The sequence below is a fragment of the Lycium barbarum genome, chromosome 4 (genome assembly GCF_019175385.1).
Source record: "Lycium barbarum isolate Lr01 chromosome 4, ASM1917538v2, whole genome shotgun sequence".
Taxonomy (NCBI): domain Eukaryota; kingdom Viridiplantae; phylum Streptophyta; class Magnoliopsida; order Solanales; family Solanaceae; genus Lycium; species Lycium barbarum.
Genome location: NC_083340.1, coordinates 591,739 through 618,728, shown reverse-complemented (window position 1 = coordinate 618,728; position 26,990 = coordinate 591,739). Strand labels below are relative to the sequence as shown.

General features: G+C 32.6%; 2 protein-coding genes across 2 annotated transcripts; one reads left to right on the top strand and one right to left on the bottom strand.

Moving 5' to 3' along the window:
• The first annotated feature begins 265 nt into the window (after positions 1-265).
• LOC132634717 (metal-nicotianamine transporter YSL1) lies at positions 266-3,743 on the top strand. Its single transcript, XM_060350740.1, has 8 exons — positions 266-533; positions 622-993; positions 1,085-1,257; positions 1,350-1,444; positions 1,544-1,678; positions 1,963-2,152; positions 2,262-2,376; positions 2,636-3,743. The coding sequence occupies exons 2-8, from the start codon at positions 630-632 to the stop codon at positions 3,562-3,564; spliced, it is 2,001 nt and encodes a 666-aa protein (XP_060206723.1). The 5' UTR covers positions 266-533; positions 622-629; the 3' UTR covers positions 3,565-3,743.
• Positions 3,744-5,117: 1,374 nt separating this feature from the next.
• LOC132634716 (protein HLB1) lies at positions 5,118-15,837 on the bottom strand. Its single transcript, XM_060350739.1, has 14 exons — positions 15,179-15,837; positions 13,581-13,700; positions 12,344-12,413; positions 12,032-12,145; positions 11,415-11,498; positions 10,340-10,390; positions 9,756-9,785; positions 9,536-9,598; positions 9,321-9,386; positions 9,041-9,169; positions 8,573-8,608; positions 7,672-7,791; positions 6,626-6,811; positions 5,118-5,659 (listed from the first exon to the last, which is right to left on the bottom strand). Exons 1-14 carry the CDS (start codon positions 15,655-15,657, stop codon positions 5,549-5,551), a joined length of 1,659 nt encoding a protein of 552 aa, XP_060206722.1. The 5' UTR covers positions 15,658-15,837; the 3' UTR covers positions 5,118-5,548.
• Positions 15,838-26,990: the final 11,153 nt, after the last annotated feature.

The following is a 26,990-nucleotide window of genomic DNA, read 5'->3' as shown; positions in this document are numbered from 1 at the left end:
GCTAGCAAGATGCTTGTTAAATAAGCTCTCTCCATATATGGTGGTTATTTTTCTTACTTTATATGTGTGTTTGTGTGTGTACATACATTAATATATATATATATATATTATTTTATTTTTCTTTCCTAGTACAATGCGAAAATACTTTATACTCATCATAAAATTAGTCAACTTACAGTCTGGAGGTAATACTTTATGAGTAAAAAAAGTACAAAATTTCGAAATAGTTGGAATAATATTAGTAATATATAAGATTGAGTACTTTCAGAGAACTCATTCTCAAAATTCTGGGACCAGATCAAAAAAAGAAGTACAGAGCCCATATGTAGCTCTAGGAATTGTTCATTACTATCACTTCACTATAAAAAGTTTCATTCTTTCAGTCTGACATCTTTCTTTCTTTTGGTAAAAATATTCTCAAGAATTATTTGTAGCAGTACTTCTCATTATATTCCCCTTTTACATAATTAATTTTGTCTCTAACTTCCACCATTGAAGCCAACATTTTCAGCTATAGCTAGCTCTTCTTCAAGGTATTAATTTCTCTATCTATCTAAACATTAATTTTTGCATAACTTTATAACTATGCTTAAGTTGTGTCATTCTTTTTTATTGTTCTAGTTGAAGCCATGAATGTTAACAACAATGAACCAGAGCAAGTTCGCGATTTTACTGTTGAAGAACACGGGGAGGGGGAGCAGGAGGAACATTTTCCGGAGAGAATTCAACCTTGGACTAAACAAATAACGTTACGAGGAGTTATTGCTAGTACGATTATTGGTTGCATTTACAGTGTGATACAAATGAAAATGAACCTTACAACCGGGATTAATCCAAATCTCAATGTATCAGCTGCTCTTCTTGCCTACGTTTTCATTCAGGCGTGGACTAAGATCCTTAAAAAGCTCGGGTTCGTCTCTGTTCCTTTTACAAAACAGGAAAATACCATGATACAAACATGTTCTGTTGCATGTTATAGCATTGCTCTTGGAGGTAATGTACTAATGTGTTGTTTTAATTATGTATTTCATGAATAAAATTATCATTGTTCTAATTATGTGACGAAATATATTTGAATTTTCAGGTGGACTGGGATCTTATTTATTGGGAATGGACAAGAAAACTTATGAGCTAGCCGGGGTTGGAACATTAGGAAATACATCAGACAGTTACAAAAAACTTGAGATTGGTTGGATGATTGGCTATCTTCTTGTAGTTTGTTTTATTGGACTGTTTGTATTGGTTCCTCTTAGAAAGGTAACTTTAAGAACTTGAAAGGTTCTTTTTTTTATCATTTGAATTTACATTATTAATTGATGAAATCAACAATATTGTTTTCCAATACACAGGTTTTGATAGTGGACTACAAGTTGACTTTTCCAACTGGAATGGCAACTGCTGTTCTTATTAATGGATTTCATGGCAAGAATGATAAGAGAGCTAGGTAAAAATACTAGTAATAAAAGAAAGACTTTCCTTTTAAGTAGTTTTTGGGTCTTAAATTCTTAATGGGGCATAATATAATTTCTTGATTATTTTGCAGAAAGCAAGTGAAAGGATTCCTCAAGTTCTTTAGCTATAGTTTTACTTGGGCTTTCTTTCAGTGGTTTTATACTGGCAAAGAGGGTTGTGGATTTCAACAGTTCCCCACTTTTGGATTAAAAGCCTGGAAACAAACGTATGTAATCATTAAAATCTTTTTTTTTTTGGCTGAATACATCGACAGCCCCGTCTCTAACTTATCTACGTAGTGGGCGCTTGAGAACACAGGCAAAAACTTTTCCAAAATTCGAGCCGGAAGTGTCTGATAGGAACACTTTGTCATGTGTTCAATCAGAACAGGCCGTAGTTCAAGTATCTAAATAAAATTTACTGGCAAGTTTAAATGGTTGTCGATGTATTCCGCATTTTTTTTGGACTTAATCATGATCATGTCCTAACATATAATTCTCTATTATGTAGATTTTACTTTGATTTTAGCTTGACTTATGTGGGAACTGGAATGATATGTCCACATATAGTGAACATATCATTGCTTCTTGGAGCTGTTCTTTCATGGGGTGTAATGTGGCCACTCATTGCAAATCTTAAAGGAGAATGGTTCCCAGCTGATATACCAGAATCCAGTATGAAAAGCCTTAATGGTTACAAGGTTATTAATCATTTTCCTTTCTCTTTCTCCTAATTGTATTTATTCATAATAAAATCTCAAAAAATATCTACAGATTGTTCATTCTAGTATTATGTTTCCTGCCATTTAGGTCTTCATCTCCATTGCCCTCCTCCTCGGTGACGGGCTCTACAATTTTGTCAAGATAATGTATTTCACACTATGCAGTGTTCATGAGCGGTATAAACGCAAAAATCCAAGTCCAGGTAAACTTTAAAAGGAGAGAATACCACATGTAGTCAAACCTGTCTGTAACATTCATCCTCTATAACAACATTTCACTATTACAACCAAGCTTTCTTTGGAGCCGATTCATGTTATGTTATACTATATGTTTTCTATAACAACATTATGCTATAGCAGCCAAAAAATATCCGAACAAACGATATCGTTATAGAGATGTTTGACTGTATAAACTGTATGATGATTAAGTATATTAAATACTTCAATTTTTAAAATTTTCAGCGGCAGGGGTGAGGCAGAAGAAGAATTCGGAGGATGTGAAATATGATGAAGCGTTTGTTAGAGAAAGCATTCCGATGTGGGTAGGAGGTGTAGGGTATTTAGCCTTCGGGATTGTTGCTGTGATTATGATTCCATTGATTTTCCATGAGATCAGATGGTATTGGGTGATCATAGCCTATCTTTTTGCTCCATCTTTAGCTTTTTGCAACGCGTATGGCTCAGGTTTGACTGATATAAACATGGCCTATAACTACGGCAAAGTGGGACTTTTCATGATGGCTGCATTGGCTGGTAAAGAACATGGTGTCATTGCTGGTTTAGCTGGTTGTGGTTTGATAAAATCTGTGGTTAACACTTCTTGCATTTTAATGCAAGATTTTAAGACAGGGCACTTAACTTTAACATCTCCAAAAACTATGTTTCTTAGCCAGGCTATTGGGACAGCCTTAGGCTGTGTGATAGGTCCACTATGTTTCTTCTTGTTCTACAATGCATTTGATATTGGCAACCCAAATGGTGAATTCAAGGCACCTTATGCATTAATCTATCGAAATATGGCGATTCTTAGTGTGCAAGGAGTTTCAGCTTTGCCTCAACATTGCTTGCAGCTGTGTTATGGGTTTTTTGCATTTGCTGTCGCGATAAATTTGGTGAAAGATCTTTCTCCGGAGAAGATAGGGAAGTGGATGCCATTGCCTATGGCGATGGCGGTGCCATTTTTAATTGGTGGATATTTTGGTATTGATATGTGTATAGGGAGTCTGGTTGTATTTGTGTGGCATAAACTTAACTCTAAGAAGGCTAAGGTGATGGTTCCAGCAGTTGCTTCTGGTTTGATTTGTGGAGAAGGTCTATGGATTCTTCCTTCATCTATACTTGCTTTGGCAAAAGTAACTCCTCCCATCTGCATGAAATTTTTGGCTTCTTGAAGAACTTTTTAGTGTCCAGCTGGTCAATCAAAAAACTAATGTACTGATTTACAGGAGAATTTTGATATCACCTGCAGCTCGTTTTGTTTCTTTTTTCTGCATTCTTAGTATAGGAATTGATAAAGTTGTACCTCACAGATGAAATTAACAATAAATTTCTCCACAATTTCTTGTGCAAAGTACTAGTAGTTTTTTGTAAGCGGAAAACATCCAAGATCATAATTCCTAAAATTCTTTTAAAAAACCATACTAGAAGAAGTCCTCACTTGCCACTCTTGTTTGTCCTATCACTTTTCAATTTTGAATAGTCTAATCTTTTGAGAGAGAGAGAGAGATAGCACGCGAGAGAGACACACTAGAAAGAGACGTGTGAGGGTAAAAAGCCGCGCCAAGTGTTTACACCGAACCAAACAATTTAACTTTAGCAGTTAAAAATTACATTGAAAATACACATCCATTAACCACGATGAAGGCAAATTGGTAGTGTAAACATCAGTTGCAGGATTAATTTTTAAACAATGTGTGTTTTCTTTTCTATGGGATAAATTAAACGGAAAAGGGCCAAATATACCCTGTACTATTGGAAAAGGGCTAAATATACCCTTCGTTATACTTTGGATCCAAATATACCCCTGCCGTTATACTATTGGTTCAAATATACCCTTCCATCGATAAAGTTGTCCAAAGTGGATATCCAATCCTACATGGCACTAAGAATAGATGAGGTGGATGTCACGTGACATGCCAACTCACCACCCCTACCCATTTTACCCCTCCCTTCTGTTTGTTCTTCCACCACTAAATTTCTTTCCCATCCACCACCATTGCCATCACTGCCGTCACATGGCAGAAGGTGGATATATCCATGCAGCTTGAAAATCTTCGTTCCTATTGCACCACTTTCTTTTGGGGTTTTAATGCCTGTCAATTGGACTAGGAAATCATTAGAGCACATTGAGTGATTGAGAATCTAACATTCAGTACCATTAATAAACTTTCGATATCCAATGTCCCACCTGGATTACAGAGGTGAGGATTGAGTTTTGTCCATTTTGTCTTGGTATCTCGCGTTTGACATTGTTGTGAAAAAGCTACTTGTAACCATTTTATAAACTGAGTTTGTTGTGTAAAATGCTCGTCATTAATAATTAATTTGCGCTTCTATTACCATTCGAAGTTTGATATATCGGGACATTTTATCCGTTTTGGATAAGGTCCGCCTTCTGCCATGTGGCAGCAATGATGGCAATGGTGGAGGAGGGAAAGAAAATTTAGTGGTGAAGAACAAATAAAAGAGAGGGGTAAAACGAGTTAGGGGTGGTGAAGTGGCATGCCACGTGACATCCACCTCATCTATTGCTAGTGCCATGTAGGATTGAATGTCCACTTTGGACAACTTTAACGGTCAAAAAATATATTTGAACCAATAGTATAACGGCAGAGATATATATAGACCCAAAGTATAACGAAGGGTATATTTAGCCCTTTTTCAATAGTACAGGGGTATATTTAGCCCTTTTCCGTAAATTAAAAGTCAATTGCACGTAACTGTATAGTAAACAACAGGAAAACCCTGAAAAATGGTAAGTACACTAGCTATGATCAATCTTGTTTACAATGTCTGAATATGTCTCAAATTCTTACTAAATGCATGACTAAAAATGCTATGCATCAATTTAAATAAGCAAATCAACTCAATAGACGATGGTACCCCTTAGGCAAACAATAAAAAGCCTCTAAGAATAAATTTGACAAAAGTCTCTTCCTTAATCCACATCTATGAAACATCAATACGAGCTCAAATATTTGTAGTCCTGGACGTACATCCGCTTAAAAGAGGAACTTCAATGAACCTCATTTCATGTGATAAATCAAATAATATACAAGTGTACATTAGCTGCAGACTCCAGAGGCTATTAAATCGGGCTTTTCTCTAGCAGGAAAGCCGCCTTTGAGGTTGATCACATAGTTACAGGCAAAAAGCTTAAGAAGTGATGATGCCTGCCAAAACATCACTCTTGCTTCTAGCACCTATCGTGTAAACCAAGCGAATCGCATCAAGCCACCAGTCCAAAGACTCCCATGAATCAGCGATCTGAGAAATAAAAGAATGTCACAGATAATGCAGAAGGAAATTTTTCTAGGAATGTAAAATACGTACTAAAAGTCCAAAACTGGAAAAGGTAAATTAGGAGGTGATTCCTATCAAAAAATCAATCTTAAAATGAACATATTTAATATCTAAACCTTCATTTTCCTACTTCCACCCCTACATAAAACTAACGAGTACTGTTTCCATGAAATAAGAAGAATGGTCAGTGCCGAGCTGCACACGATGTTCATGATCACCTCTGGGGCCCATTTTTTATGTTTTCTGAACAAAGCAAATATATCTAGCACCATAAAGGTAGCATAAAGTTAGTGAAATTACCACAACATATTTGTGCATGGGAGTAAGAGAGGGAGGACCACAGAGAATGAGAAGTAGATTTAACATAATCAAAGTGGACGTAGATAGCTCATAGAAGTCAGCTCGTGTCTAAAGGTATATCTATCTAACCAGATTTCTCATCACAAGATGAAGAAAGGTGAGTGGGCTGCCACAACAAACAGGTCAAGGATGGTAAAGGGTAGGTCCGGGCTTGATGTCCATAATGTCCCATTAAATTCCAAAGACAATAGGCAAAATGCACTATGAAAACATGGGCCCATTTTGCAAAGGAGGCAATGACTTTAAAAATCTTAATCATTTGCTAAAGGAAGCACTCAAAACATCCTACATAGAAAATAATCCATAAATGACTTATAATTTTCATTTGGCCCATGTTGTCAGAAAATACGACTGCCTCAAATAATTAAGAAACGTATGTATTGTTGTCTCCAATGTATAGGTTTGCATGGGACTGGATCTGACACTGATTATCACCAAGTTACAAAAAATCGTAATCAAACTATTACTGTTCTCGAAGGCATATTTCATACATTAGCTCAAATAACAATCAGATCAGCCCCAGGAGAATCATAAGCGGAAAATGTAAGTTGAGATAGCGTGAAGAATTACCATATAAACTGGCCCATGAATCGTATCAATACAGAGACCTGCACCAGGTGGTAATGTAAGATCCGCACAGGCTGATACAGAGATGATATCTGGCACATCAACTTTAATTGCTTGTCTACTGGGACTTGTATCTGCTGAAGTTGATGAAAGGTTTCTTGACATGTGTCTTTGATCAACTTTACTGATCTGTCCACGCAGGAAAAGGAATTAGTTAATTACTAGTAAGGAAACTACATTTATGTATCAAATTAAACAAGCAAGAACAACATTATCCATCTTGTTGAAGCATAATTAAGAACATAGAAGTGTGCTCTTTCTAACAGCTTAACTTTTAGATGAGATAATCACACACTTCAACATGGTATAAGAGCAGGTTGATCTCCTATTTTCGAGTCTCACACCTATTACAAAAAGAATTTTCACGTGCTTGGCCATGAAAAAGAATCAGGTTTGCATGTGAGGGGACGTGTTGAAGACATAACTAAGAATATAAAAGTGTGCTTTTTCTAACAACTTAAGCTTTTAGATGAGATGGTCACACACTTCATCACTTTTAAAAGGAAATAATTTCCTGTCATCTACTTGATGGATCTACAAGAAGAAAACGCCACTTTGTGCGCATCAAATGGAATTAACGTTGACCTTTAGGGAAATCGAGCATTCTCCCGTTCAAGTGGGAAACTAGAATTTGATAACAAGAAGAAAATAGCAAAGGCAAAACAGTGCAAACCTGTGACATGGCAGGCTTAACATAAGTGATATGCAATGCTAAAAGTTCAAAAGGATCATGCAAATAATGATAAGCAATAGTAAGGTCCAACCACGTGATTTGATGATACTTTTCCATGGTTGAAAACAATTGAATTTAGTTACGCCATTATAATTGTGGTGAAACCTCATAGCATGAAAATTTTGAATGCAAGACATGTTTCCATATGGAGCTAGAATTGTGTAAACTCTCCATGAAGAAAGAAAAGAACCAGGCTAATGTCCATAAATATAATGTGTATTTATTGCTAACAAACTGAGGCATGGACTTTTTTCACCTGTTGAAGTCCTTCGTGATTCAAAACAAACTGAGAACGCTTCCAGTCACTGTGTGGTGCGAGCGGACTACCAGCAGGTGGTGAAGTGAGATATCCGACCTTTAGGTAGGGCAGAGGTAGCTGAAACAGATACGAGCTTTTAGAACTTGATTGCATGATTTGACAAACTTATATGCCTAGTAAGACCAAATATGCCCAAAGAAGTAAAGGCTTCACCACATGCTCATCTCAATAATCAAAATATTACATAATCAGAGTTGAACGGCGCTTGTTTCACAGACCACTGCAAATGATACTTGACGGCAAAGCAAGAAGGTTTTTTTAAGTGAAAGAAGGGAAGGGATCCGACTTAGTAATGATTAAAACTAGAATTACAAAATTATCCTATGTAGTTGCAAAGAAAAACTTGTTCTCTATTTTCTATTTTCTCACTGACCGGTCGAGAGAGAGATTAGTTTAAGAGGTGAAACCAACTTCACCAACTTCTCATTGAACCTTCACCTTTTGCTTTTGCCATACTAAACAGCTCCCTTGAATATACTAATAAATGAAAGGAGTATTCGATATTTCATAAAAAGATTCTCAACCATTTTGAATTTTGATCACCATAATGTAAAATTATCATTCCATGCTATGCCAAAACGTTGTCGACTTTTTTTGAATGGAAACCTTCTCCCCTCATTTGTTCTTGCTTCTTAATATTATATTATTAAAAAAATGTATAAAACTCAGTTTGATTCTTATAAAATCTCAAATCTATCCAAAAACAAGTGTTATCTCCTGTTTTGGGTTCACTTCTCTTTAGTTGCATATAATTTCAAATATACTCCTGAGTTTCATGAGTAATAAGAAAATACAATACAAATATTCAGAAACTACAGGATTCAAGCAAAATACATACCATAGATCGCACAAGCTTCAAGGCACTTGTATAAACCTGCATAACAACAGCAAGCTGAAATGAGGACAACAGAGAATGCGGGAACTGAACAAGAAGTTAAAACAGAAGAATAGCCGCTGGCTTGCTGATCACAATTTTCCTTCACTAGCTAGCAGAATTATGATTAAAATCTTGAATTCCCTTCAGATGCAATGTGTACCACCAGGGTACAGAGTTATACTCTCTTTTGAGATGGCTAGAGTTAATAATAAGTGATGACACCAGCACCAACAGTTACTATGTCAGTGGTGGATTAGTTTGAAGAAACTAGAAGGGAACGCATAGATTAGAGATATAATGCATTTCTGACTTCACTCAGTGTTTCCACACTCCTTTCCTTTTCATCACAACCAATTGACCCTTTAGTTATACAAACAGAAATATAATGGAGATAAAATGGACCATATATTTCAAATATAAATGATATACCGAGTAATTCGGTTTCAGTGCATGTGCAGCAGCAATGTAAATCGCAGACTGGCTGTACAACTCATTAGGAGAAATCTCTTTAGCATTAACAGCTCCCCCTGTTCTTGACATGTCCTCTGCTAATCCATACTGCAAAACGAAGGTTATAATCATTTCCACTTTGTCCTTTCATATTGCTCAACTTTTTTCGATTTTCACTTGAAAAAGGAGGGAGGTAGCTGTAAATGATCATCACTCTCCCAAGTACAGAAGCCAGAAGGAGCAAATATGTTAAACCTACCAGAACAGTTCCAAGGTTGTAGATTGCCCTATGGAAATCAAATTGAAGTTGGATTGCTGCACGAAACTGCAAGTTCATACGAATTGATGAGTGACATGAGCATAAACAAAAATCAGATACACAATGCTTTTTAGGATTCTACCAAACTGCTGCACCTAAATGATTTTGCAGCTTATTCTTCATATTTAGGCTGTCTCATCAAATAACACCAGTACCTTACTAATTGCTGTTTTGACAATTGTTAGCTTTTCTCTTGCAGGGACAATTGCACTGAGTTCCTGAATGTATTTAGAAAAGCATACGGTCAGATTTCAATTTGGCAAACTGAAATACACAGCAAAAGTCAGGAACTATAATGACATAAACTACACTAAGTCAATATTTTAAAGTCTGGAAAAGCTTGTCCAGCAATAGGTTTTTTTCAAGTAAAGATACCTGCAGGGCAAGTCCCCAGTTGTTCAATGCCTGGAATGACAGTCAAAGGAATTAGAGTAGGGAAAAACTCTAGAGGACAAAAGCTTAAAAGTAGATCAATAGAAGGTAATATAATGCATTTCAAGAGAAAAGCAGCAAATTCTTTTATTCAGGAAAAAGAGAAGCAACAAATTACATATGAAACGAACGGACAATGTCTCCTTAACCAGAATTTCAGCAAGCATAACATACAGAAAATTGTTTATCGTAAAAACCCACCTAATCACTTCAGTACAAAAGCAGATCAATTACACGACCCCCCAAATAAAAAACAAAGGGAGATCAATAATCTGGTATTTTGATCATAAAACATAGTACAACTGCATCCTTTAGAAAGAGCTATATGATAAACTGGTAATTGGCATACCCAAAGAAATAATAAGGCCTTTGTACTAACAGATAGGAAAATCAAAAGGATATCTTGGTCGTTATTTGTGATAATACAGCCTCCACAAAAATAGTATTAAAAAAAATGGGGCTGGAAAGGGGAAAACAGGGAGCAAATAGCCACTTATTAGGGTTAGTTAAACTAGCTTAGAAATTACCTGTGGACTGTTCCAATTGAGCTGGACAGCCTTTTCGTAGTTCTTTGTTGCCTGAAAATTTAAAAGAAAAAGAAAAGTTTTTGAATAAGGACAAGTTTTCTTGTTATTGATGAGATCAATTATATAGAGAAGCTTAGGAGCTGAAGGAGAAAGAAGAGATGACATAAATCATAAGTTGCCAACTAGAAATCATCAATATAGGACTAGCAACGGATACATTTGTGCTTATTTCAGCTAAAAATCAAAACTCAAAAAATGTGTTTCTATTCTGTTTCTAGAAAAATCAAAATAATACTTCTTTAATTATATGAAGTTGTTACAACCAAATAGAAGAACTGGCAGGAACAAAAGCAGTTTTTGAACAAAGTTGGAAAGAAGAAAAGGACGAATATGCTAGTGAGCTGCGGAAAGGTAGTGCAGAGGTGGGGGAAGGGAATGGTGTTGGATGGCGATAGAGGACAGAAGGGGCGACGACAACAGATGAAGAGGAAAAAGAATGGGGGAAGGATATCGTAGGAATAGGGTGACGAAAGTTGGGTTGGGGTTCGGGAAGAGGCGGGAGCGGTAATATTGAGGATGGGGGATAAAGGTGCAAGGAATGTTGGGTGTTGAGAAGAATAGGGATCAAATAAAGCACAGACACGCTTTTTCTTTCTTTCTTTTTTTTGTTTGTGTTCGCATGAAATTGTGTATTTAGAACAGAAGCAATAACAACACCATTGTTTGGATTCTCCTTTCAACATTCTGAAACTTAAAACAGGAAACCAATTTCTTGCTACCAAACAGTTCATCAATTAGGTAACAAAGAAATAATAAGGCAAATGCTACTAAGGTGGCTGTTCCAGTCTGACAGTAATTCAGAACAACTTCACAATCTTCACCCATGGTACTTGCAAAGGTTATACATCTCTTGACAAAATATAGAAACATAGATGAGGAAAGATGTCTCTCTCTCTCTCTCTTTTTTCTTATGAGTTGATGAGGAAAGATGTCTCTCATCTCTTAGGACCAAAGAGAACATTCTTTTCTCCCATGAGGCAATGAGAGCAAGTAACATGATAGAGTTAACACTAACCTGCTTCCAAAGTTCTTCAGCTTCTTTTGTACGACCCCGGATTTTGGCTCGATCAGATATTGCAATGGCCCAATTGTAGTAAGCCTGAGATAAATAGGAACAAGACATGGATAAACAAGACAGACCATTGCTCAGAAGCTGAAGGAATCTTTACCAATTAACCGCTATCTTTCATACCATGTTCTAATACTTTGACTATATATCAATATATATGTGTGTGCGTGTGTCAATAACTCAATATTAAAGCTAGGAACTTGTGCAAACAATACCAATTGCTCCTGCAACTCAATGCCAATGGATTCACTTCAATGGAAGTGGACAATACAGTATTAAATTTGCAATTCGGTACAAGGTTGTGGGTTTTGCTACTGGAGAATAATGAAAAGGGTATATTGAAAAGAAAATCATCAGATAGAAAGCTAATACGTATGACAATAGTGAGATCATAACATAGGCCAATAATAGTGACTTTCACATAAAGTACTCTGATCTTCATGTAAATGTTACTCCATCCAATATCACAATGTAACCTAGACCAGTTATATTAAATTTACATCTTAAATATATATGAATTGTAAAAAAAATCAAAAGACTATTAAGAGGTTTTGAATACATACATCATTCAGCGTAGGACAAAGACGAGTTGCCTCCTCATACTTTTTGCACGCCTCTTCAAGCAAAGAATCTTTTGAAGGTGAAGTGGAATCTGGGGTTACATTATCTGCACTTTCCTGCATGAAAAGTCAAAACTAGGAATTATCGAACCATGAATAATCTTTATAAAAGGAAGATTCAGATCCTTATACATAGATAATGGGGTTTCTCTTTCTCATATTCTTTTTCCTTTTCTATAGATCATTCCTATAAAAAGATTTCATAAGATGACAAAAAGAAAATTGCAAAACAATCAGTCCAGAAAACTGAAATACCTGAAGAACCAGTGCCCAATTATAAAGCGCATCATAATCTTCTGGATTTCGCTCTAGTGCACTAGCATACCTGCACACAGATCAAAACTCAGATAGGCATTCAAGAAATATCAAAGCTTAATATGGGAAAGATTTCTATGCAGTTCAGAATACAGATCCATAAGGGTTGTGCACAAATGCACTAACCAAACCAAAAAGAGAAGAACAAAACAAAATCACCAAGAAACCCCACATTGACAGAAATAAGAAATTTATTCTCAACATGACATGGAACAGATAATGAAACAGTTGTTTCATACTTCAAAATTTTCTTCCTCTTCCTCTTCTTCTCCTTCTCCCATAAGATAGTAGTTCATTGTGGTCCTAGCGAAACATTTCAAAGTACTCCAATTAATTCTCATGTTTTGCGATGAACAACCTTACACAGCGCATACATTGAATACTCTACTCCAGTTACAAACTACTTTATAGAGGTAATATCTCACATCCCGATCGCCCATAGAGGAAAATCTTGGAAAACAAAACTCCCCATAAAGTGGCATGTTTAACTTGGTGGCTAACGAGGCTTGTCTAACCCAGGACAATCTACAGAGAAGGGGATTATACTTCTACGACATATTTGTTTTGTGCAAACAGTAATACGAAGATGCAAATCATCTTTTCATTCACTGTAAATAAATCAATTGGATATGGAGCATGCTATTGAATATATTAAAGGTGAAATGGACCATGCCAAGAATAATAAAGGAGCTATTAGTAAGCGGACTAGAGGAGGAATTGGGTAAAGTTTGAAAATTTTAATACCATAGAGCAATTGTATGGTGGGTGATTTAAGGTGAGAGAAATCATTAATATTCTGAAGAAAGAAAAAGGAAAGCATGCTCAGATAGATAAAATTGTTTTGGTGTTAAGCTTTTTGGCTTAAAAGGGTGAATGAAATTGATACCATGTTAGACTTCTACTTTCATTACAGGATTTGAAGAGGATCTGAGTTTTTCCTTTTGCAATGTACACTCTCCCAGCACCCACTTGGTGCTGGAGATATCTCAATAAAATCATTACCTATCAAATATATAAGAAAAGAACTCTGACTCCTTGTAGAAAGTGAATTGTCTGGAAACCTCTTGATTTACAAACCATAAAACTTATCATGAAATTGGAAACTGGAATGACACAGCCTAAGCCCAATTAAGATATGTGACACCACAACTAAAATGGTACTAAAGATTAGATATACCTCCGGGCAGCATATGTTAGAATCCGTTGCCGAGATCGGCCCTCCTCGTCAGCACCTGTGACGCTGTTAATCAACTCCAAGGCAGCATTACTGTCTGCGAGCTGCTGACTGCTCTGTTGACTGGAGAATCAAATTCACAAGTAAATAGGAAAATGTAAGTTACAGGCTTCTTAATGTTAAAAAAAAAAAAAAAAAAAAAAAAAAAAAAAACCACACACACAAAAGAACAAAATATAGTAAGACGTCTTGAGGTATTGAGGTCAAGCTGAAGTATTTGTGGTTGTAGAAGTTATTCAAAATAAACAGCAGATATTATTCTAATAAATAGATTAAATTGATTGATTACACAGTTAAAGCAAACAAAATGCCTTCAAATGTTACATCTCTGGAGAAACTTAGCTATAGGGAGTGTTTATTTTAACATCAAATGGAAGTAATAATCCTTCTATCCTTCTTAAATTCATATTCAACTTTGGGATTAGATTGATGTTAACATCATCATGAGGTGTTAGGTATAGCTCTTATTATCAGAAAATGATGTCTGAATCTATTCTCGAGGATAAAAACAGAAGCCTCGACTAATTTGAAGCATGAATACACAAGAGGCAAACTTTCAGCCTTTAACCCACGAGTATGCCATCTAGGTACTCAGAATACTTTACATTCATTTTGTGCTTTAGACATTATATTTTTGTGTTTCATTATATGTACTTTCGTGGAAGAAACTGGGCAAGCCAATATCAGTTGTCAAGACAAGAAAGTAGTAGAGAGTGGTACCTTCAAATGCTGGCAAGGTCATAACTCACAGACCAACCATCATCTTCTTCAATGTTATCCATTTTCAAATTTTGTTAGTGCTTCATTTACTTTAGTTCATGGTTATTTTCTCTAACCGAGTGTGCTTTTCTTGCTTTTGTGCCTGCTATAGTGAACTTGGATGAGTACATCTTACATTCAAGTGTGCACATTTACTGCTGACCAACCATACTTGCTCAATCTTTTTCTCAAATTTTGTCTATGTTTCATATATTTTCGGTCATGATTATTTCATCCAACCACCTGGACTTTGTTGCATTCCCATCAACTACAGTTAAGTTAGACGAGAATATATTACAATCAAGACTGCAATTTTAGTGTCAACCAGCCCTCATCTTCTTATCAATTAGCTAGTTTCCTAGTCAACTTTACTTTGTCTTTTACTTATCTTCATTCATGATCATATCATCCAACCACCTTAACTTTGTTGCATTCGCATCAACTACCGTTAAGGCGTTAACTTGGATGAGTATATTTTACAATCAGGAATGCACTTTTACTGTCAACCAGCCCTCATCTTCTTATCAATTAGCTAGTTTCCTAGTCAACTTTATTTTATCTTTTACTTATCTTCATTCATGATCATATCATCCAATAGCATGACCTTCCATATTTTCGCGTCAGCTATAGTTAACTATACATTCGAGAATGCACTTGTAATACAGAAGCACCTGATTCAATCGAGAATACATTGATGATATTTTTTAGTACATTACACACATCTCAAAAGTCTCTTTTTTATTTCTAAAATTTGGTGTGTGTCTAGTCAAAGTAAGACAAACCTGTGAGGCGTATCGCTTTGGCGTCTTTCGGGTTCAGAATCTTCATTGACATCACCATTCTTCAATTCATCCAACAACTCTCTCATTGTGAATGTTCTGCTACCCTCATCCTTTTTTAACTGCTTCACGTTGATCTCCGTTTTCGGATCTGGATCATTCGATTGGATCAATTCAGATGCCTCTGCATTGTTCAATTGTACATCTCCAGAAACTTCTTCGACTCTCTCATTTGCCTCGGGATTCGCGGATTTCTCCGCCTCTGCATCGTTTGATTGTACATCTCCAGAAACTTCTTCTACTCGATCTGAATCACTCGCCTCATTGGAATTCGTGAATTTCTCGTGAGATTTTTCGGCCTCTGCATCAGTGGATTCGTCGAGGTTCGGATCTACGGAGCCTGTTGCTTCGGGATCTGTTACGGTGGCCGGAGATTCTTTTGCTTCGCTTCGTAATTCGGGTTGGTCGGTGGTTGAGGACATGGTGGTGATGAAGAAGAAGAAGAAGAGCAATGGCGAAAATGTGTTTGAATGTGAATCTCAAGTACGTGTGACAAAATTGGTATTGAAGCAAAGTTGCAAGGACTAATAAATCATAAACCAGATAATGGTTGGGGAAATGAAGCAAAACTAGAGACTTAAGAGGGTTAAAGTGAATTTAAAGAACTTTAGAGGGAGGGAAATAACATATGGATTTACTCGCAAATGAAGCAAAAGGTCCTAAAAGTGTTTCACTTATGCTTGTGAAATTTCGAGAAAATCACAAAAGATAGTCTCTTATTTTTTTATATACTAGAAATACGTGCCCGGGCCGAATACGTCTATTCACTTTAATTAGTCAGTCTCTAACATTTGTATTTTGAAAATAACTTTTAAAAATATTTTAATTGTTATTATATATAGCAACATATACAAAATGTATTTTATGTACCATTAATTTAGTTATAATTAAAAAATAGAGTTTAAAAATTAAAAACATATGATGGAATTAAGTCTTTGAGATGAAAAGACCAGGACTTTTTTCTCATTGTCATGATAATGAAAGTTGTTAATCGATGTGAAAAAAAAAATTAGTAAGAATATGAGAGAAAATTAATATTTTGATTCTAAATTTTTTTTTTTAAATTCTTTATTAGGTCCCATTTGGCCATAAATGTCAAAAACTTTTTCACTTTTTTGGGAATTTTTGAAGTTGGAGTTGGAGTTGTGTTTGGCCATAATTTTTGAAATTGTAGTTTTTGGTAAAATGTAGTGTAAAAAAGTGGAAAATTTTTGAAAAACAAGTTTTTCTTGTTTTTAGTATTCCGGAATACAACTCGGGAAAAAAGTGAATAATTTTTATAGCCAAACGATAAAAGTAAAAAAAGTGAAAAAAAAAAAGGAAAAAGGTGAATAATTTTTATGGCCAAACATAAGAACCATCGTTGTATATATTGGATTTAAAGCAAAACTAATATTTTTATTAAATTAATTAAAAAATATATTTCAATTAACTAATTTTTCAGATCCAAACATAAGAACCATTGTTGTATATATTGGATTTAAAGCAAAACTAATAAAATATTTTTATTAAATTAATTAAAAAATATATTTCAATTAACTAATTTTTCAAATCCAAACATAAGAACCATTGTTATATATATTGGATTTAAAGCAAAACTAATAAAATATTTTTATTAAATTAATTAAAAAATATATTTCAATTAACTAATTGTTCAGATCCAAACATAAGAACCATTGTTGTATATGTTGGATTTAAAGCAAAACTAATAAAATATTTTTATTAAATTAATTAAAAAATATATTATAATTTTTTATATTAACAATTATAGATTAAAAAATGGTTACAAAGAAATCAAAATTAGAAAGATATATGTTATATCGTAAATCACTAAATTTTAATTTCGAAATGAAAATATAAAGTAATACATTTTATAAATGTAAAGAAACAATAATCAGAGACTGCAAAGGAGAGTAAAATAAGTAAAGTATTGACAAAGAAGGAAAACGGGATAAAAGTCACTCCCTCTCTTCACTTTTACTTGTCCACGTTAACATATCAAGAAAAATAAAATTTTCATCTTCTTATTTTATCCTGGACATTAATTACTCATTTTCAAATCATTTTCTGAGGCTATTGAGACTATACACCAATAAATATGGATATTATGATGAAATATATACTTCATTTATTAATTCTTAAAGAACATAAAAAGTCAAAAGTGGGCAAGTTATGTGTAAGAGAATTAAAATTGAACTGCATACGTGTATACATGAGAAGAGAATAAATACTCAGTATGACATATGTGCAAGTGGGATAAAAACATAGTTGGTTAAAGTGTATAATTTATATAACTTTTGGTACAAATTTGCACTGCTAGTGTTCGTCCTCTCTTCACGTTTAAAGTATTGACAAAGAAGAAAAACGGGGATAAAAGTCACTCTCTCCGTTTACTTTTACTTGTCCACGTTAACATATCAAGACAAAGAAATTTTTGTTCTTATTATTATATTTACTCTTCGGGGAGCCTTGGCGTAACTGGTAAAGTTGTTGTCATGTGATCAGGAGGTCACGGGTTCGAGCCGTGGAAACAACCTCTTGCAGAAATGCAAGGTAAGGCTGCGTACAATAGACCCTTGTGGTCCGGTCCTTTCCCGGACCCTGCGCATAGCGGGAGCTTAGTGCACCGGCCTGCCCTTTTTTACTCTTCACATTAATTACACATTTTCAAATCATTTTCGAAGGCTATTGAGACTTAGACTTACACCAATAAATATGAATATTATGATAAAATATATACTCTCTCTGTCTCATATTACTTGTCACTTTCTCTTTAAAAAATCATAAATAAAAGATGTATTTTATTATCTTACCTCTATCTCTCTCCGATAAATACATTCTAATTAAAATTAACTATTTTCTAGTACATTTATTACTAAGAGTTAGATAGAAAAGATTTAATTAATTTGAATGGAAGAAGTACTTCATTTATTTCTAGTATAAAACTTGGAAATATAGACACCTGTTATTGCACAAACAATAAACTAAACACGTGTAACCTAAATCAATGAGAATAATGGAGAGAAAGTACTACAGACCCTTTAAAAGTACAGATTACTTTGCTTTTTGTACAATGTTTTAATGTTGTGTTCGTCCTCTAACTCCCACTCCCACATATTTTTAGTACAGGCCCATGCGTACTTTAGATTATATTACATTTATGTGTATGTAGTTATCTTTGAATAGTGATTATATATATATATATACACTATATATTATGTTCAAAACACGATTAATATAACATTGTAATTTGTGATCCGTATCTAAAACTTTATTATATTAATGTTTGCTACGAATATAAAGTCTGCATTTTTTTTTGACATTGTTTATTTTTTTAATATGGGATTCATTTTTTTTTATATTGCTTGATTTTGTTAATATGGGATCCACTTTTTTTTTCCCGTGAGTTTGGAGATAGTGGGTTCCGCTTTTTTTACTTTTTTTTAATGTTCAAAACACAATTAATATAACATTATAGTTTGTGCTCCGTATCTAAAACTTTATTATATTAGTATTTGCTACGAATACAAAGTCCGCACGTTTTTTTTTTACATTGTTTGTTTTTTTAATATGGGATTCACTTTTTTTTATATTGCTCGATTTTGTTAATATGGGGTCCACTTTTTTTTTCCCGTGAGTTTGGAGATGGTGAGTTCCACTTTTTTTACTTTTTTTTTTTAATATTGGTTGGTTTGTGTTTAATACGGGGACCACAATTTTTTTTTTTTTTTAATATTGGTTGGTTTGTGTTTAATATGTGGGCTCACAATTAACATTATAGTTTGTGCTCCCTATCTAAAACTCTATTATATTAGTGTTTGCTACGAATACAAAGTCTGCACGTTTTTTTAATATGGGATTCACTTTTTTTTTATGTTGCTTGATTTTGTTAATATGGGTCTACTTTTTTTTTCTCCGTGAGTTTGGAGATGGTGGGTTCTATTTTTTTTACCTCTTTTTTTTTTTTTTTTTAATATTGGTTGGTTTGTGTTTAATATGTGGGCCCACAATTTTTTTTTGGCCCACAAACGGACGACGAAAAAGTGCCCTACTATGTTCAAAACACGATTAATGTAACATTGTAGTTTGTGCTCCGTATCTAAAACTTTATTATATTAGTGTTTGCTACGAATACAAAGTCTGCGCATTTTTTTTTTGACATTGTTTGTTTTTTTAATATGGGATTCACTTTTTTTTTATATTGCTTGATTTTGTTAATATGGGGTTCACTTTTTTTTCCCCGTGAGTTTGGAGATAGTGGGTTCCACTTTTTTTACTTTTTTTTTAATGTTCAAAACACGATTAATATAACATTGTAGTTTGTGCTCCGTATATAAAACTTTATTATATTAGTGTTTGCTACGAATACAAAGTATGCAAGTTTTTTTTTTTTTTGACATCGTTTGTTTTTTTAATATGGGATTCACTTTTTTTTATATTGCTTGATTTTGTTAATATGGGGTCCACTTTTTATTTCCCCTTGAGTTTGGAGATGGTGGGTTCCACTTATTTACTTTTTTTTTTTTTAATATTGGTTGGTTTGTGCTTAATATGGGGATCACACTTTTTTTTTTTTAATATTGGTTGGTTTGTGTTTAATATGTGGGCCCACAATTAACATTGTAGTTTGTGCTCCGTATCTAAAACTTTATTATATTAGTGTTTGCTACGAATACAAAGTCTGCACGTTTTTTTTTTGACATTTGTTGTTTTTTTAATATGGGATTCACTCTTTTTTTATGTTGCTTTATTTTGTTAATATGGGGCTCACTTTTTTTTCCCCGTGAGTTTGGAAATGGCGGGTTCCACCTTTTTCTACTTTTTTTTTAATGTTCAAAACACGATTAATATAACATTATAGTTTGTGCTCCGTATCTAAAACTTTATCATATTAGTGTTTGCTACGAATACAAAGTCTGCACGTTTTTTTTTTTTACATTGTTTGTTTTTTTAATATGGCATTCACTTTTTTTTATATTGCTTGATTTTGTTAATATGGGATCGACTTTTTTTTCTTCGTGAATTTGGAGATGGTGGGTTCCACTTTTTTTAATTCTTTTTTTTATATTGGTTGGTTTGTGTTTAATATGAGGACCACACTTTTTTTTAATATTGGATGGTTTGTGTTTAATATGTGGGCCCACAATTTTTTTGGGACCACAAACGGACGACATATATATATATATGTTCAGAACACGATTGATATAACACTGTAGTTTGTGCTCCATATCTAAAACTTTATTATATTAGTGTTTGCTAAGAATACAAAGTCTGAACTTTTTTTTTTGACATTGTTTATTTTTTTAATATGGGATTAACTTTTTTTTTTTTATATTGCTTGATTTTGTCAATATGGGATACTATGTTCAAACACGATTAATATAACATTGTAGTTTGTGCTCCGTATTTAAAAATTTATTATATTAGTGTTTGCTACGGATACGCATGGTGTTTAATATGAGGCCCACAATTTTTTTTAACATTGTTTATTTTTTTAATACGGGATTCACTTTTTTTTTTAATATTGCTTGATTTTGTTAATATGGGGTCCACTTTCTTTTCCTGTTAGTTTGGATGTGATGGGTTCCACTTTTTATGGGGGGGCCCAAATTTTTTATTTTTTTTTACAATTTTTTATTTTTTATTTTTGTGGGCCTGTTTAATATTGGGGGGGGGGGGGGGAATTTTTTATTTATTTATTTATGGGGGGCCCAAATTTTTTTATTTATGGGTAGGGGCCCACGACGGACGACGAAGAGTGAGTAAAACTCACTGTTCTAAATAGTAGAAATATAGAAGAGTGAGTTTCCTCGCTTCTTCGTCGTCCGTTTGTGGGCCCAAAAAAAAATTGTGGGCCCACATATTTTAAACACTACTAATATTTTTTTTTTTAAATTATGGGCCCGCATATTTTAAACAACTACTAATATTTAAAAACAACTACTAATATTTGTAGGAATTAAAATTGTGGCCCACATATTTTAGACAACTATTAATTTTTTTTTTAAATTGTGGGCCCCATATTAAACACCAACCAGTAATAAAAAAAAAAGTGGAACCCACCACATCCAAACTCACGGGAAAAAAAAAAGTGGATCCCATATTAACAAAATCAAGCAATATTAAAAAAAAAAAGTGAATCCCATATTAAAAAACAAACAATGTTAAAAAAAAGTGCTTAGAAAATCAAACAATTAAATCAATAATGATGGATTCATTGTCACATGCGTATCAACCCATTAGAGGGAGCAAATGAAATTATTGTACAACAACATACTTAAAATACAAAAATGCTTAGAAAATCAAACAATTAAATCAATAATGATGAATTTATTGCCACATGCGTATCAACCCATTAGTGGGAGCAAATGAAATTATTGTACAACAACATACTTAAAATACTTATATATATATATATCCGTTTTCCAATTTTTGAAAAAAAAAATTGTGGGCCCATATAGCCTGATGGATTCATTGCCACATGCGTATCAACCTATTAGAGGAAGCAAATGGAATTATTGTACAACAACATACTTAAAATACAAAAGTGCTTAGAAAATCAAACAATTAAATCAATAATGATGAATTTATTGCCACATGTGTATCAACTCATTAGTGGGAGCAAATGAAATTATTGTACAACAACATATTTAAAATACTTAAAAAAAAAATGTGGTGCCCATATTAAACACCAACCAATATTAAAAAATTCAAAAAAACACCAACCAATTAAGCATTTAAAAAAAAGTGTGGTCCCCATATTAAGCACCAATCAATATTAAAAAATAAAAAAAAACACCAACCAATATTTAAAAAAAAAAAAAAAAAAAAAAAGTGGAACCCACTATCTTCAAACTCACGGGGAAAAAAAAAGGTGGATTCCATATTAACAAAATCAAGCAATATAAAAAAAAAAACAAAAAAAAAAGTTAATCCCATATTAAAAAAACAAATAATGTCAAAAAAAAGAGTGGAGACTTTGTATTCGTAGCAAACACTAATATAATAAAGTTTTAGATACAGAGCACAAACTATAATGTTATATTAATCGTGTTTTGAACATAGTATCCCATATTGACAAAATCAAGCAATATAAAAAAAAGTGAATCCCATATTAAAAAAACAAATAATGTAAAAAAAAAGTGTAGACTTTGTATTCATAGCAAACACTAATATAATAAAGTTTTAGATACGGAGCACAAACTATAATGTTATATTAATCGTGTTTTGAACATAGTGTGTATATATATATATATATATATATATATATATATATATTATATGCATAAAAATAGTGCAAACTAATAATGTCCAAAAGGATGGGCCCATACTAAACAACACCAAGCAATATAAAAAAAAAAACTATATAAAGCATGGGTTTAGACCCATGCTTCGTCGTCCGTTGTCCCTTAAAAAAAGGGGGGGTGGGTGGGCCCCATACTAATAACACCGAGCAATAAAAAAAAGGAAGAAAAAAATGGAACTCACCATCTCCAAACTCATGGGAAAAAAAAGTGGACCCCATATTATCAAAATCAAGCAATATCAAAAAAAAAAAAAAAAAAAAACTCCATATTAAAAAAATATAATGTTAAAAAAAAAGTGCAGAGTTTATATTCGTAGCAAACAATAATATAATAAAGTTTTAGATACGGAGTACAAACTACAATGTTATAGTAATCGTGTTTTGAACATAGTATATGTATATATATTATATGCATAAAAATAGTACAAACTAATAATGTACAAAAAAAAAGTGCACCCCATACTAAATGACATCAAGCAATATATATAAAAAAAAAACGGATCCCACCATCTCCAAACTCACGGTAAAAAAAAGTGGACCCCATATTAACAAAATCAAGTAATATCAAAAAAAAAAAAGTGAACCCATATTAAAAAAAAATAATGTAAAAAAAAGGTGCAGACTTTGTATTCGTAGTAAACACTAATATAATAAAGTTTTAGATACAGAGTAAAAACTACAATGTTATATTAATCGTGTTTTTAACATAATATATATATATATGTGTGTGTGTGTGCGCCCACGCGCGCATAAAAATAGTGAAATTAATAATGTCCAAAAAAAAGGGGCACCCCCTATTAAAAAATCAAACAATATTCATGTAATTTCCAATGTATCTCATTAAGTCAATAATGATGAATTCATTACCACGTGTGTGTCAATCCATGAAATTGCTTTTCTTCAAAAGGTTAAGTAGTCAAACCATACAATTTTTTTTTATATTAGCTTGAGATCTAATCTAGATATTAAACTGTTGTATTTGCTATTCCGTCATGTCATTTATTTGTTATGTTTACTAAAATAAATATACTTAAAATATTTATATTTTAAAATAAGATAGAATTTAATTACTTTTTTATTTTTATTCTTACTCTAATACATGTGAAAAGAAATTAATATCGTAAAAAAAAATATATCAAATGCAGATCAAATAATGAATAAGGTAAATTAGTCAAATTATAATTCTAATCGACGTTTTCTTAAAAAACCATGCGAAAGACAACATGACAAGTAAAATGAGCTAAACCGACAATATTTACTAAAAATTAAAAAATAGTATTTTTTCGTTTAAATAAAAAATCAATTTCTACTTTGTTTCGTTTTAAACATGTAAAATTAATTTAATAATTTGAATTAGAATTGTCCAAATCAAAATTTGATAAAAAAATAATAAGTATTTTACACCTTTAAATTAAAATTGAAAGTATCAACTGATGCTTAAATATTGCTATTGTTTTATCTCAAAGAAAAGAAAATAGTTTCCTTTTAAACAAGTCTTCTCTTTTAAAAAATATTAATAAATTTGCCGATTTTGTGTTTATAGCGAACATTAATATAATAAAATTTTAGATACGGAGCACAAACTACAATGTTATATTAATCGTGTTTTGAACATAATATATATTATCACTATTCAAAAACAACTACATACACATAAATGCACTATAATCTAAAGTGTTGGGCCCGTGCGCAGCACGGGCATAGGCCGTCTAGTTCTATTATATATAAGTGTGTAAGAAGGACCAACACAGCATTGACTGCTTGTACGAAAAGCTTTATAAATTGTACATGCAATGAATGTTTGTACCAAAAGCTATATAACTCGTACACTTAAACCAATTACTTTTTTATCCCACGTGGACATATGTCATAGTACTTAATATTTATTTCCTTCTCATGTATAGAGGTATGCACTTCAATTTTAATTCTCCGATACATTTATTTCCGCCGTGCACTTTTACTTTTTCACTTTTGACTTTTCACGTTCTTGCTGAATATTTATTCTCTTCTCATGTATAGACGTATGCAGTTCAATTTTAATTATCCTACACAAATTTATTTCTTCTGTATACTTTTACTTGTTCACTTTTGACTTTTCACGTTCTTTAAGAATTAATAAATCTCACATGGACATATGTTATAGTACTGAATATTTATTCTCTTCTCATGTATATACATATGCACTTCAAAGTTCAATTTTAATTCTCCGATACATTTATTTCCGCCATGCACTTTTACTTTTTCACTTTTGACTTTTCACGTTCTTGCTGAATATTTATTCTCTTCTCATGTATAGACGTATGCAGTTCAATTTTAATTATCCTACACAAATTTATTTCTTCTGTATACTTTTACTTGTTCACTTTTGACTTTTCACGTTCTTTAAGAATTAATAAATCTCACATGGACATATGTTATAGTACTGAATATTTATTCTCTTCTCATGTATATACATATGCACTTCAAAGTTCAATTTTAATTCTCCTACAAAAATTTATTTCCTCCATACACTTTTACTTGTTCACTTTTGACTTTTCACGTTCTTTAAAAATTAATAAATCCTATGTGGACATATGTCATATTATTGAATATTTATTCTCTTCTCATGTATACACGCATGCACTTCAATTTTAATTCTCAGACACATATTTATTTCCTCCGTGCACTTTTAGTTGTTCACTTTTGACTTTTCACGTTCTTTAAGAATTAATAAATAAAGTACTCCCTCCGTCCCATATTACTTGGCTTTAAGAATTAATAAATGAAGTACTCGTTCGTCCCATATTACTTGACCACATTATTATACTTGACTTTTCACGTTTTTTAAGAATTAATAAATGAAGTACTCCTTTCATCTCATATTACTTGGCCACATTACTAAAAATATATGTCTATTTTTCTATTTTATATTTTTAATATTATATATAAACGCCCAAGGTGGACGAACACAACAACAATAAGTTGTACAAAAAGCAATTGAAATTATACTCTAAGCAGGGACTAACATATGTATATTTCAAAAGTTGAACATTAATTCTACCTCTTGTGTGTTTACTTTTTAAGTACCCACAGGTCCGCAATGTCTTAATTGTCCTTTCATCTCTTTTATACTCCCTCTGTCTCAATTTAAGTGATTACGTTTGACTAGACACATAGTTTAAGAAATAAAGATAGACTTTCAAATCTTATGGTTCTAAATTAAAAATGTGTATAATATCAGAAAATATCAGTTGAATCTTGTGATTATAAACTTGACATGTACGATATTTGAATTGTTAACTTACTAATATAAAAGAGGAGGACATAACCAAAATAAGACAATTATTTTTTATTTAACAACAAACGCCCAAGGTGGACGAACACAACAACAATAAGTTGTACAAAAAGCAACTGAAATTGTACTCTAAGTCTGGACTAACATGTGTACATTTCAGAAGTTGAACATCAATTCTACCTCTGTGTGTTTACTTTTTAAGTCTTCACGTGTACGCAGTGTCTCAATTATCCTTTCATTTCCTTCATTTGGCATATACTCCCCCTGTCTCAATTTGATTGTCTACGTTTGATTAGACACGAAATTTAAAAAATAAATATAGACTTTCGAATCTTGTGGTTCTAAATTAAAAATGTGTATAATATAATAAAATATCCTTTGAATCTTGTGATTATAAACTTGACATGTAGGATATTTGAATTGTCAACTTACTAAATATAAAAAGAGGAGGACATAACCAAAATAAGATAAATTTTAACAACAATTGATAAATTAAGGGGAAAAATAAAAGGAAAAAATAAATAAATATGGAGACTCACTAAGGAGAATCGCAGTATTCTTTGCAAAATATATAAACCATAAAGACTAACTAAAGTGAGTAACTAAATTAATCATGTTGGGCCCCGTGCATTGCACGGACTTAGTTTGCTAGTATATAGTAGAAATATATATAGTAGGTTCAAAATAGTCCTTTAAATATCACTTGAGCGGTTTTAATTTTTTAAGTTTGTCAAAAATTGTGTACTTTTAGTCACCGTTTTGACATTTACCAAATTCTGATTGTTAAATTTAATTGAAATTGAAAAAAAAAATAGAAACACTAGAAAATTCCGTCAGAATCACAGAAACTGCAACATAAAAAATTATACCAAACATAAAAAATATTACCAAATATAACATAAATTGTACCTCAGAAAGTTGCACTTGAACTCTTGAAATAGATAAAAAATAACATAAAGTGTAAAAAATGTATTTCTAAATATGAGTTCCCATTAAATATTTTTTTAACAAATATAGACCAAGAGTGTTCACTTTTAACAAATTTAAAAGCCAAAATTGTCCAGCTGATACTTTACTATTTTGAATCTATCACCAAAAATAAGAGATCATTTTTATCATTTTTTCGTGAAAATTCAAACAGTTTTGAGGTATTCAATAAGGAGCCGTTTGGACAT